The sequence below is a fragment of the Antedon bifida genome, chromosome 8 (assembly GCF_963402885.1).
Source record: "Antedon bifida chromosome 8, ecAntBifi1.1, whole genome shotgun sequence".
NCBI lineage: Eukaryota > Metazoa > Echinodermata > Crinoidea > Comatulida > Antedonidae > Antedon > Antedon bifida.
This window is the reverse complement of record NC_136233.1, coordinates 22,110,889-22,124,926: the sequence shown is the minus strand read 5'-3', so window position 1 is coordinate 22,124,926 and position 14,038 is coordinate 22,110,889. Positions and strand designations below refer to the sequence as shown.

At 32.9% G+C, this 14,038-nt stretch overlaps 1 protein-coding gene across 3 annotated transcripts in view; it reads left to right on the top strand.

Annotated features, from left to right (window-relative positions):
- The window catches only part of LOC144850451 (protein spire homolog 1-like), a 42,065-nt gene that overhangs the window by 15,113 nt on the left and 12,914 nt on the right, over positions 1–14,038 (top strand). For all 3 annotated transcript variants that reach the window (XM_078707735.1, XM_078707734.1, XM_078707733.1), the window contains exons 4-6: positions 8,872–8,994; positions 12,079–12,153; positions 12,514–12,684. In XM_078707735.1, coding sequence (XP_078563861.1) covers positions 8,872–8,994; positions 12,079–12,153; positions 12,514–12,684 — 369 coding nt within the window. The remainder of the gene's footprint in view (positions 1–8,871; positions 8,995–12,078; positions 12,154–12,513; positions 12,685–14,038) is intronic.

Sequence of the window (14,038 nt, the reverse complement as noted above, 5' to 3'; positions counted from 1 at the left end):
TTTGGCAATAAAAGAATAAATATGTATTATCACTTTACAGAACTAAACGTTCATTAATTTCTATACAAAAAATAAATTAATGCAATGTTTAAATTTCTGTCTTATTTTAAAAGACTGTGTTTCTTCTGCTTAATTGATTATATTCATTCACTTAACCATTCAAACTTTATATTATTATTTAATCGTTTTTTCGTTATTAAATATTATCAATAAATTTTTTTTTTTATGAACACATTAACAAAAGTAATAGCCTACTAACACAGCACATGTTTCAATCCAAATTACTTAACAGCAAAATTAATAGTTTTAATGTAGCATGTTGTTGTCGAACATTTGTAATGTACGCATGGTTATTTTGTGCGTTTGATAGCTCCATTCACGGTAATAGGCAATTACATACGCATTTAGACTCGTATAAATTGCTACGAAAATGAACGTGTTAATGTCAGCAGAGTGTTAGATTTACAGGCACCGTAAATAACGAGCAAGCGTTGGTATCGTCTGTTACGTCATTGTTCAGCCGACGCCATTCCGTTGTCTACACTTGGCCAATAGCGTCAGGCTATATCGTGACGGAATCTTTTACGGTGTTGATTTAATAGTCAAAGAAAGGTGTTTTGTTTGGAAAATAAATAATGAATTCATTTAAGATGTGATAAATTATGTGAGCATTGATACTAAGTGTAGCTTGCATGATTTATAGGAGTTTAGCAAAAGATGCAATACACAATTTGAAATGTGTAAAAGGCCCATTTTTTTTCTTGCTACTGTTATTATAGTTTGTGAATAAATAAACCTCAATTTTCATGACATCTTAATGGTGCCACTATTTCACTAAGGATGTATGACCACGTAATTGGTTATTAAAACTGAGGATGTTGGAATGTTTGTTGTTAAAAACGAGGAATAGCAACGTAGAACTAGAATATTATTCTGTTACCATTGAGGTGAAACATTTGGTCAACTCTATGAGGACTTGCTATACAGTAATAATTATATATTATCACACATTCTTATACCATTGTTTGTAGCAAAAATATGGCTAGTTTTAACACTAAAAGGTATGGCTTAAGCACCTTCACTTCTGCTGCCTCTCGCTTATGGAATGACCTACCCGCCTCTATTAGGTCATGTTCTTCTACCATGGCATTTAAATCTGCCTTGAAAACTCATCTTTTTCTTTTAAATTGAGCTCTCTCATACACTGCGCCTTTGATCACTTACTGCTGGAATTGGCGCGTTACAAATTCGTACTATTATTATTATTAGTTAAACTCTTGTATTTTAAAAAAAGGTAATTCTTTTTTTTTTTTACAGTATTGAAGTTTTGTAATTTCCATTCCATTCCAAAATATAAATTGTTTGTTTAGTTCAATAGATTAGAAATGTGATCCTTTTTTACATCTGCATTACGGCAGAAGTATTATAGTAATCTTGAATTATTCATTTGAAACAGCACTCCCTAAATGACACCTGGATGAAGAAAGCAAGAAAAAAAAAATATTGTCATACTTTGACCTGTTTTTTTGGTCACACTGTCTAGCATGATTTGAATAAGTAATGAATGCGTCTATTATTACCTAACGCCATCCTAGATTCCCGGATCTAAAAAGGCACATGTCAAAGAAAAATCAATCATATTGATGTTTGTGTAAATATAAATGATCTATTGTAAACATGTATGGCAAACCTGTAATCCTCCGTTATCAGCATTGTGTTGTGGCATATTTACACCTTTGTTGATTACACTGGTATAAGCATTAGTAAACAATGGCACGGTTCGTTCAAATACATCCACGTGCCGACGAGAGGTCTTATTGGAGGCCTCGGAATCAATATCGATCAATATCTTTTGATGCTTGGTGCCGAAGTGATTCGATCAATAATAAGGAGTTAGTTTGCGTGTGTGATTTAAGATTCTAATAAAAGAACAATTATTATATCGTTTGTTTTGAATATTTGAATGATATAGATTTGTAAAAATAAGTTCTGTTATAATCACTGGTAATTGGTTGTATGATTTGCTCTAATTTTTATGTCGTTTTATGAGCAGTGAAGCTGATATAAAATGGTTTGTTAGCATTGATGTCCCGAGGCCTTGACTGCATGGTGTAGTGTGGCATATGAGAGCACATCTCTCTTCTGAAAGAGTGAGTTTGAACAATGATAACAGTTTGCTATGCCTGATTACAGACAATTGCTGTTTAGATAAAATACTACTAGATGGGCCATCTAGTAAATTAGAGGTTTTGCCATAAAGTATTTTGTGCCTAGAAAAAAACCAACATAGCCTTATCCCCTCCGAAGGGATTGTGTAGTAGAAAATTGTTAAAGTAGTTTATAATTTTGTGAATAATGTTGACTTTTGAGTCGGGTAAATCCGGTTGCATATCCAAAGGGTGGGGCAGAGAGAGGACAGCGATGGGTACAAGTGTAGGTAGGTTAGTAGGCCTAGTCCCTCCTATATTTCAACAATTATAATGCAAAAGATAGGATATCTCAGGTTTGTCAGCCTGTGTCCATTGTTTCATTGTTCATACTTTATTTAAAAACAATGGGTATTGTGTTGTTGACAATCATCCATTGTGGCACAGACCTATCTGGTGGCTACCCCATTCAAATCTAAACTTTGTCTTGAAAGGTAAATCTACCAAAGAAACTGGTTTGAATGGATACAAATCAACAAAAACAAGTCATTTTGAAATAAAAATAACATTCTTCTTTTGGCCACGCCCAGTTTAACGGATCATAAATGCAAAATTATGGTGGTATAAATTACTCAATATTATATAAAATCTTGGCAAGAGGTTGTCTATATTTAAATTGAAGATTACGTTTTATAGCTCAAATGGGATGAGAGTGCGGCTTACGGATTATCACTTGACCAATGCACTGCGCCCGTTAACATTTACCGAGATCAGGGGGAATTATAATATGCTAGATAAGATCAAACAGGTGTTCAATTGGTACATAGCCGTCCAAGGTTTTACATATTTGATTCGGTTTAAGAAAAAAGAAATTATTATTATAAAAAAAAATGTGAAATTGATTGGTTTCAGTATACATTTCATGATAATTTTGATTAATATTGCTTAGTTCACTCTGAACTAGATTCTAGTGTCTGGCTAGAAAATATTTTAAGAATTGATTCTCAGCTGATGTTCGCATAAAGCTTTGTATACACTATAAAACTTTATGTGACAAAAATGGACATGATGATGTCATATTACCACCATACAGGAATATCACACATTTTTTGTCAAACTAGTTTGATAGTGTAGACAGAGCTTTAGATTAATTTTGCTTGTCTTTCTTTCCTTTCTGTCATCTCTATCCTTTCCTCCTCATTTGCTTTCTTTCATTTCTGTTTTCCTATCCTCTCTTCTTTCCTCTCACCCTCTCTCTTCTCCTTTTCTGATTCTGAAACTGTGACAAATAAACAACCATAAACACAATTATTTGATATCATTGATCAATTTGTTAAAGAGGCCCACATGTTAGGAACCATTGATACCTACCTGTAAAGTTGACATATGAAATGAAGCGTGCTTCACTGAAGCCTTGTCAAAACACTTAGAACACAATAGGGCAAATGCCAGGTGAAATTTGGTACACCAGTTACGCCCCCCAATCACAAAATACCTCATTATTTATCAATTCTTCGGTAATAGTTGACTCAATCTATTCAATGACTTAAATTGAATTCCATCGCATGTTTGTGTTGTTAATGTCAACAAGGTATTGAATGCTGAGAAATTTGCGGACACGGTCGAATTTCACGCTTGGAGTTATTTAATAAATTCCATCTCTTTATGTATTTCAGATAATTAGATAAGTATGAATAGATTATCACATTGGTTTAAACTAATTGATTCCATGCATCTTCACTTAAAACTTGTATTAAATATAAAAACACTTTCTAATTTACATTAAAAATAATTTAATACAGTACTGTACATTTTTCATTTATTAATAATTGATAAGTGTGATTATTAAGTTGCAGAGCTTATGTTGTAAGCATGTTTTTAGCACTTAATGTGTCATCCATGTAGTTACTAATTTGAGGCGTTTAAAGCAGGACCATAAATCTACTGATACTCTCTCACATGCTGACCTACTTCATGCAAACATTCAATGTTTCATTATTATGCACGTTCACGACATAAAATCATTTACAAATTGTCCAATTCTTGTTAAGCGTATTATATAGGTCTCTCTCTCTCTCCTCCTCTCTCGAAGTGCCATATCATGAGACTTTGGCGATCATGTTGTGCCACAATTCTCTGTCTATTGCCGTGTTCAGCAACTCCACTTCTTTGGTATTCTCACCTCTATTCCGAATCCATTCAGCTATCCTGGCCAACCAAGTAACTCTTTTTCTCACCCCTTCTTCCTCCTTCTTCCTTCTTCCTCCTTCTTCCTTCTTTATAGGTCTACTTGAATGAATTGAAGATATTTTAGAGTTATTATATTTTAGTGTAAACATAAAATAAGGCCATAAGCCCAACCTAACCGGGTTAACCCTTTTGTTTCGTTTTGTTTATTGAAAATTCTCCACACATATTAATATTTTTAATATTTTTATATTGAAGAACAAGTTTGAAAACAACATACAGTAGTAAAACATTGTATGTGTAGAAAAATAATAAGAAAACTTAACGTTAGGCTCCGAGAATCTAGGAGAAACAGATTATCTTCTTATTCTGGGAGGTACTGTACCTAGCATGAATACCACTATATTGAAAAGTTGGATTTTCCTTTTATCAACTAGCTAGTTGAAATATAATGACAACATTTGTGAACCATTAGAATGCGGTGCGGCGTACTGGATGTTAGGCATGTGCTAGCATCATTAAACAAACACACCCCTGACCCAGAACATAAATCAGGTAATAAGGAAGACCCACAGGGTGTCCTACTTTGTACCCCACTAGGGTACTTGGCTCGCTTTCAAATTTCCTTCTAATTAGTAACCTAAGTACTCTACTGTATTATTAGTAGGATTCAACAATACAAACAATATATTTTCTTTTTACAATGTAAGGTTTGATAAATACAGAGGTACTTTATACTGTACAGTAAAGCTTATTGGTAGAGGTATAGTGAAAGGAGAGATGTAAAACAACTCACAGTCATTGGATCGTATCTCTGTCTAGATTATCAAACTAGTTTGACAAAAAAAGTGTGATGTGCCCAAATATGGTAGTGATATGACATCATCATGTCCATATATGGGCACATCACATTTTGTTGTCACATACAGTTTGATTGTGTAGACAGAGCTTTACACTTCAGAACAATCTTAAACTTTTACTGAAATATTGGTACACTGTACACCACAGACCCATGGTGCTAAACTGTAGTATACTGTAATAATATTAACAATGGTCTAGTTTTTTTGGATAGATAGTGGATGAAAAAGTGTAGAACTAATGCTCTGTCTACACTATCAAACTAGTTTGACAAAAAAGGTGTGATGTGTCCAAATATGATAGTGATGTGCTTAAATGTGGTAGTGGTATGACATCATCATGTCTATATATGGGCACATCACATTTGTTGTCACATAAAGTTTGATAGTGTAAACAGAGCTTTACTTTGTTTGTGATTTGATCAGAATATTCACGTTTAGTGTACTGTAGGTAGGACCAGTGAGTGTGCACTAGCATCTTGCTGGTGTGGATCAGTCAAAGTGTCAATTATCAAGAATGACAGACGTGCTGTGAATTGCTCAATTAAACAACCATTAAAACACTTTATTCTCATTAGAGCCAAATAAACTAAACCTTTACCTAGTCTGACCCGTCTGCCTCTGGCAGGTGGTAAAGTGGTGAGTGTAAACAAAGGTACCTGGGAGTTCATTTGAGGACACTGTCTGGAGTACTTTAAGAAGATTCCACTGTCTGTCTGTGTATCTACAATCCCATATATTATTACTGTACTGTACACTTGCCTAAATAAGTTTGGAACTTTACATAAACAGCAGATGTCATGTGTACTTTAATTTCAAGTAAAATAAGTTTAAATAATACCACCACCATGTACAGTATTTTTATAAATTATTATTATTATTTTTATAATTATCTATAAATTAACAATAGATAAAAAATCTGGAATAAGTTCTCGAAAACATTATTGGATGAATTAATTTTTTTTTTTCAGTATCATAGTCAAATTCTGTGATACAGCATCACATATGCCAACCTAACCATAAACCTTAACATGATACAGGCCCTACATGAGACAATGTATTGCAGAATTTGCCATGATACTGTGCATAATATGTGGAGATATCAGTAAAGTAGAGAATCTGTTGTCTTTGCTGTATTTTATCTGACGATGTAAACACTAACAGTAAAATATTCTTAAGGTCTGTCTACAAAAACTAGTTTGACACAATAAGTGTGGTGTGCTCAAATATGGTAGCGATATGCCCAAATATGGTAGTGATATGACATTATCATGTCCATATATATGGGCACATCACATAAAGTTTGATAGTGTAGACAGAGCTTTATTGCAACAACAGGCGTGTCTTCCTATTTCTACTATTACTCTGTTTAAATATTTTTTTCCAGTATAATGAGTAATTTGCAGTAGGTAGATTTGTCCCCAGGCGTACTTGCTTGTACTCGGATAAACCTCAAACTTCTCATTTCTGCGTTCATTAGCCTGATTGTGACTTGTGTTATAATTATGCAAAAACATTTGTTAAAATGCCTTCATTTGGATTGCTACTGTATGTACTCTAGTAGATGGCTATGTATCGTGTATTTAGCATGAGACAGTGGTCAAGCTATTAATTAATTAATCAATCATAAAATTAAATATTGAAAAATATTAATGATGAATAATTTTTAAATTTAATTTAAAATGTCTTAAAAATTCCTACGAAACATGAGAATCAATTAAAATAGATTGACTAATCATCATTCATAGATTAGAATTTGTAGCAGACGCTTCTGTTAAATGGAAATTAAAAATGCTAAAGGAGAGTTTGATAAAATATGACAGAATTAATGACAAATCGTATAATTCATTGCCATGGAAACAATCTAACAAAGTGACACTATAGAATTTTCTGATAAAAGGAATGTGATATATTGTCACGAGAAATGACGGTTTTACAAATTATTATTAGCTTTATAAAAGCCATGCCTACTCAATTTAAACTAAAAATAAGGTTACATAATGCTTATAGTAATTTATGCTTATGTAACAGGTTAAAATACCAACTGGTGGGCTGGACTACTAAGGGACTATGACAAAATTGTACTGCAGGTACTGCAGTACAATTTTGTATACCAAAAAAAAAAGGATTGCTAATAGTAATACAGTATTTGTATAATTAATACACACTGTTATTGCATTGGTAAATAAAAATGTTGTAGTTACTGCAGTAACTGCAGTAGAATAATGTTGAAATGACCCCTAATACTTTACAGTGGTACAGATTAGGTATCTTTTTGAAATTGGACTACTCCCAATTTTGGATTCAAAATGGTCAAAAATTAGTAATTTGGTATCATATCTAGACATTTACCATATTTGGTTATGTTATATCCTGTTTAATAAAACCACTTGTAGAGTTCGTTTCAATTGACTGGTTTTTATTGACCCAATTCACGATAGAACGTTGTCATCGTCATCAAGCAGCCCACTCACTCATTTCTCTTCTGCTGGTCGTTGGTTAAAATGATCTTGTCATTTAAATAAAACATTGTAGCATGTTTTCCATTCCGTAAGCTCTGTCTACACTAGCAAACTTTATGTGACAAAAAATGTGATGTGCCCATAATGATTTCATATCACTACCATATCGGGGCATATCACTACCATGTTTGGGCACATCACACTTTTGTTTGTCAAACTACTGTAGTTTGATAGTGTAGACAGAGCTTTAGGTAGAGAAAGAGCCAAGTGTAAAGTAGATATTTTGAAAAGTATTAGAAGTATATATATATTGTGTTCTGCCAACAGAATTTCTATGTTTTTTTCTTAAAACAAATGACAATAAATGATACTTGACTTGACTTGATATAGAATATGATACAATAAAAAAACGTACAAGGTTGAATTACAATGGATAATTAGCCAGCAGTCTTGTGTGTTTTTAAAAAATAAATGTAAATACAGTAGAGCCTTACAACATTGATTATAAATGACATTGCATAATCATCTAAGAACATAGCCTACAGACAGTTTACTTTAATATATGCACTGAAGAAACTAGTATTATGTTTATATATTGTAGTTTAAAGACCCTTTGAAATTGTTTCCTATAGATGTACTGTACAGTAGCATATTATATTATTACTTATGTCGAAAAATAATTATAATTTATATTTTGGTTAATAATTATTATAATTATGGTTTACTGTAGACTACATTAATGTATTAATTGTAATCCAATTTGTGCTGGTATTAATAAATATTGATTAAATTATTAACATTTTTATGAAACTATGTAATTAATAATAAAACAAATACACTTTGCCTTGAGAGTTTCTGGTTAAAACTATGGGTAGCCAAAGGTGCCTGAAATGGTAGGCCTGTAGTGCTATTTTTAGATAGCCATTATGTGCTGTTATTAATTAATATTGATTAAATTATTATATTTTCCATTACAACATATTAATCTGGTTAAAACTGTGGGCTGCCAAAGGTGCCTGAAATAGTAGGCCTACACTACAGTGCTTTTTTCAGAGGGCCATTATAATTATGCTGTTATTAAATAATATTGATTATATTATTATAATTTCCATTAAAGATTAATTGTAATGAATAATTAATTATAGTACCAGATGGATTCACTAAAAGCCTAGTTTATGCAAAAAGTTGACGTTTTAATTTTAATGTTTTTTCTTACAGGTGTGTACGAATCGAGTATCTTCCACCAAAGCATCGGGACACTACCAAGCAGTGTGTCGGGCTGTGTTGGCGGAAGTAGAAGAATTGACGACGTTTTTAGAAGTGTTATCAAAAGGAACAAAGGTAATGTTTACACCCTGTGCCATTTGAAATAACTCAACACAATATGGCAGAGAATTTTGTTTTCACTACAAATGTAAATTGTGAAATGTATTTGTTTGGCTTGGTTTGTCTCAGGTGAAAAAAAAACGACTTGACTATTTTAACAACATTATCTCATTTGATGGCTTGATAGCATTTAGCCAGAAATATCTCATTTAATGCCGTGCTGCTACGGTCTGCTGCATTAGAATGCGCCATAAACGTGGAGTGTTACGTGACTATTGAGGAGATGAAATGAAATGGACTGCAAACCTATAAACTATTCTCGAAGTAAAATGATTTTTCTCCCACGTAAACTTAAAGTAAAGCTTAAGCTCTGTCTACTCTATCAAACTTTATGTGACAAAAAAATGTGATGTGCCCATATATGGACATATGATGTCATATCACTACAATATTTGGCATATCACTACCATATTTAAGCATATCACTACTATATTTGGGAACATCACACTTTTTTTTTGTCAAACTAGTTTGATAGTGTAGACAGAGCTTAAGAAAGTACTGTCCATTGCGGTCTGTTTGAATTTAGTAGTATTTTTAAAGAAAAAAAAAATTAATAAATATCTATTTGACAGCTGTTGTTAGTAAAATTTTGAATTTTTGTTGGCAAAGATTGTATTGTGTCATTTGGGTCTGTGCTATTCTCGCGTGCAAGTTGGACAAAACAAGTTCATAATAATACTTGTCCATGACCATGAAAAGTGATGGTCTGGTGCACAGACATTGTCTCAGAATTGTCTCTTGTTCACCGGTAATTGTCTCAGACTTGTCTCTTGTTCACCGGTAAAGTGTCAGGGTTTGTGCTTAAGTGCTTTATGCACATATTGTCAATTACGTCCTTGTACACAAACATTGCTTTATTTTTAGCTAAATGCTGTATGCAATGTAAACAACATTACGGTTGAGATCTTGCAACAGGCTTCCTAGGTCTGTAAAACTATGTGTGTACAGTATTACACTCCTGTGTGACACACTCTTGTAGAACAATAGCAATACAAAACATATCAAGGCCTGTCTCATCACATGATGTGCATGCATTCACCGCTGTGTCAGTGCCCCATTTGTAGCTTGTTTTTCTGCGTCAGCTGGCGTGCTTGCCTGTCTTTTCAGTACATGTTATATGGTTTATCTCGGCTGTTACCAGAATGTCCTTCATTGACCCCTATGCACTTGCAGGAACATGTCTCCCTGGTACTAGCTGCTACTCGCAGCTACTCATTTCAAATGTATAAACTAAACAAATTTTAAATGTGTACCTGGGAAAAATATAAAAAAACACAGAAAAATAAAATTATTAATATTAATTTTTGGGTTTAGTTTTAGTACTAGATTTAGATTAGCAATCACATGATTCATTTCATTTCATAATAATATTTATCTCCTTCATAATATATAAATCCAAAGGCAAATTACTGAAAAAATGACAATTCTGTGGGTATCAGTGGCTGGATCTCAATATATACAAAAAAAAAAGCGAAAAGCTAAATCAAAACGATAAAGTAAAACAGCCAGAAAAATTAGCAGAGCTTTCGGGCAACACTAGCCCTTCATCAGTATAATATACAAAGTTCAAAATTACAGAGAAATAAGGTAGTAACAAAAAATAATAATATATATATAACGAATAAAACAAGAAGGAGGCACAATTTCTGAAAAGCTTAATTTGCTGAATTTCTAACGATGCGTTTTATATAATTGACAAGTTTAACTATGCAAACTGACAGTTGACAACTTTTATGAAACCTTTCACAAAATATAAACGGCCTTCGTGTAGATTTGGACAGATATGCTGGTATAAATTAGCATTTCTATCTGTCTCTTCGCATATTATGAATATTCAAAGATCATCCCTGTATTGTTCAACTAACCTTGTTGTATTTTATCAACATGTAGTGTTCTAACACAACAATACTATTACATAACACATTGTGTTGCAATAACCTCAAGAATTTAACCAGCTAACACAATTGTAAGCGTTTATAGAAGAATTTATCATTGGTATTGCTTTGTTAAAGGTCGAAAATGTTGGTTAAGGGTTGAAATTTTGGTTAAAAATGCGCATTTTTTTGTTTATTTATATAAGTCAAAGTCCAAAACTACAGTATGTGTCTGCATTAATGTGAAGAAGATATAATTAATTAGTTAAGATATTAATTAGTAATAGCGAATGTTGTTAGATCAAAAAAATAGATTAAACCCCTCATGTACTGTACATATCTACCCCTCATTCAAATATACCTCTACAAATCCCTGTCTCCCACTTTCTCCCTCTCCAGTTAGTGATGGTTGGGATAATTCTAAAGTTCTGTCTACACTAGTTTGACAAAAAAAGTTTGATGTGCCCAAATATCGTAGCGATGCCTAAATATGGTAGTGATATGACATCATCGTGTCCATGGGCACTTCACACTTTTTTGTCACATGAAGTTTGATAGTGTAGACAGAGCGTAAGTTGAAATAAAATTTTCTCTTTCTGGGTTAAATTCATTAAATTCTTTTATGACCTTGTTTTCTGTTTGAGCGATTGAAAAAAAAAACGTATCTATTTGTGGCGTTGTTGTGATGTCGTTGAATACTGTAAAATTTCACTTCCTAATGTTATAAATTTACAATTATTTTACACAGCTAAAATGTGGCACTTACAGAATACATTACTGAACTACTCCTATAATGCGTAAACTGTCTATGTTTTCACACATTCAGGGCTTAAAGGTTTTAATATTTTAAACGAATGGCATGTTTATGCCCTTCGTAAATTAAATACGTACATAATTCATCGATTTCTTGCACAATTTTTACTTAACATCCAAAAGTCAATCTATGAAGTGATAAATTAAAGGAGCAAAGTTGTTAGTTTTTAATATACGTTGATTTTGACATAAAATGTATTAATTATACTATAGTCTACATTAATACTAATAGTATTAAATATTCATATAGACATGAATTTGTTACCATAAAGCACTTGAAGTTGCGTCATGTAACCAACAAAATTAGGTTATGGAAAATACGATAATAAATTGGTTTTTTTTTGTTTTACAGAATATTAAAAAGTTTTCAGTGGACACAGATACAGAAGGAGAAAGAGAATTAGAAGATATAAAACCAAGAGAATGGGTGAGGTTTATCCCACAATCCCACAAAGTCCAATCCCATCAAATCCCACCAAATCCAATCCGGTCAAATCCAATCCCATCAAATCCATTCTGGTCAAATCCAATCGCATTAAATCCCACCAAATCCAATCCGGTTAAATCCAATCCCATCAAATCCATTCCAGTCAAATCCATTCCAGTCAAATCCAATCCCATCAAATCCAATCCCATCAAATCCAATCCCATCCCATCAAATCCATTCCTGTTAAATCCAATCAGGTCAAATCCAATCCGGTCAAATCCAATCTGGTCAAATCCAATCCCTGTTAAATCCAATCTAATTAATTAATATCATTTATCAACAATTGATTGTTCTTTCTAGGCACGATTATGGCTTCAGTTAATGCACACGTTACGACAGGGGGTGAAATTAAAAAAGGTAGCGCAACTCAAAGTGGACAACGTGGATATGTTGTACGAGTACGAGTTAACGCCCTACGAGATACTCATGGATGATATCAGATCAAGGCGTTATAATCTTCGAAAAGTTATGGTAGGTATTGCAACGAGAAACTGGAAACCATCCAGAATGAATTTATGGTCTCAAGTTATTAGCTCTGTCTACACTATTAAACTTTATGTGACAACAAAATGTGATGTGCCCATATATGGACATGATGATGTCATATCACTATCATATTTAAGCATTAACTACCATATTTGGGCACACCACACTTTTTTTGTCAAACTAGTTTGATAGTGTAGACAAAGCATTGTGTCTTAGGGAGGCATCAGCTGCTGCTCATTACATCATTATCATTTAAAGATTTTGATTTAATCATGATGATTCTATCTTTTACACACTATCGCTTACATTGAGCACTTTGGTTTCTAAAGCTATTTTTAGAATAAAACTTTTCCGATCTCCTAGTTTAAGCAATTTGTCAAAATCTTCCATATTCCCACCTTCTCTAAGCTAAAGGGTCTTTTACACCTGTTCCGGCACGGTTCTGGAGCGGAACCGTTCCTGGAACAGGTGTGAAAGACCCTTAATTCAAGTCAAGTTTTTAAAAATCTACTTCTATAACTTTTGAAACTTTATTTACACTTCACTGGATACTGCAGTCAGTTTAACGCAATGTGATTAGGAAGTTGCTTAACCTGTTGTTACATAAGTTAGAAATGGTTCCAAGTATTCTATATAATTTATATTACGGCATATTAACTAAATTTGTTCAAAAAATCTAGGAAATGTGTTGAATAGGGAATGGTTGATAATGATAGAATGTTAGTAGGTAATGTGATTATTTAGTGGCTCCTTCCCCCCTCCCCTGATTGTATAGGTGGTGCTGAAATAATGTACATTGGAAATACAGTTTAGTCTTAATACATCCCTTGCAATTCATTGGTCAAAAGTATAATAATATACAATAATATATACAAAAATAATAGTATGCAGTATACATGTTATTGTACCAAGCAAACCATGTCTTTGTAACTTCCCTTCTGATTTTAACCAATGAAATATTTTCGCTTGCACATTTTGCTAAAAGAATGATGAAGGGGAAGAGGTAGTCGAACATGCTGACCAATTGTTACTTATGGTATCCAATATGGTTATGGATGCCAATTTGGTATTCATGGATTACCTCACAAATGATGTAAGTAGTTGATGCCGATTTGTAGGCGTGGTAATTGTACGCGGTAGTGAGACACTTGTTCTGATTCATTGTGGTCTGTACTATGTGGTCTGAGATGTTTAATTGGATTTTAATATCGCCTATCGGCTACTAAATCTCATGATAAAATGACTGTCAAAGATAAAGTATAGGCCTACCAATCAGATTCAGCAAACAAATTTTAAATAGGAGAGTGCCAACATTATAATATTCTTTATGTCATAATTT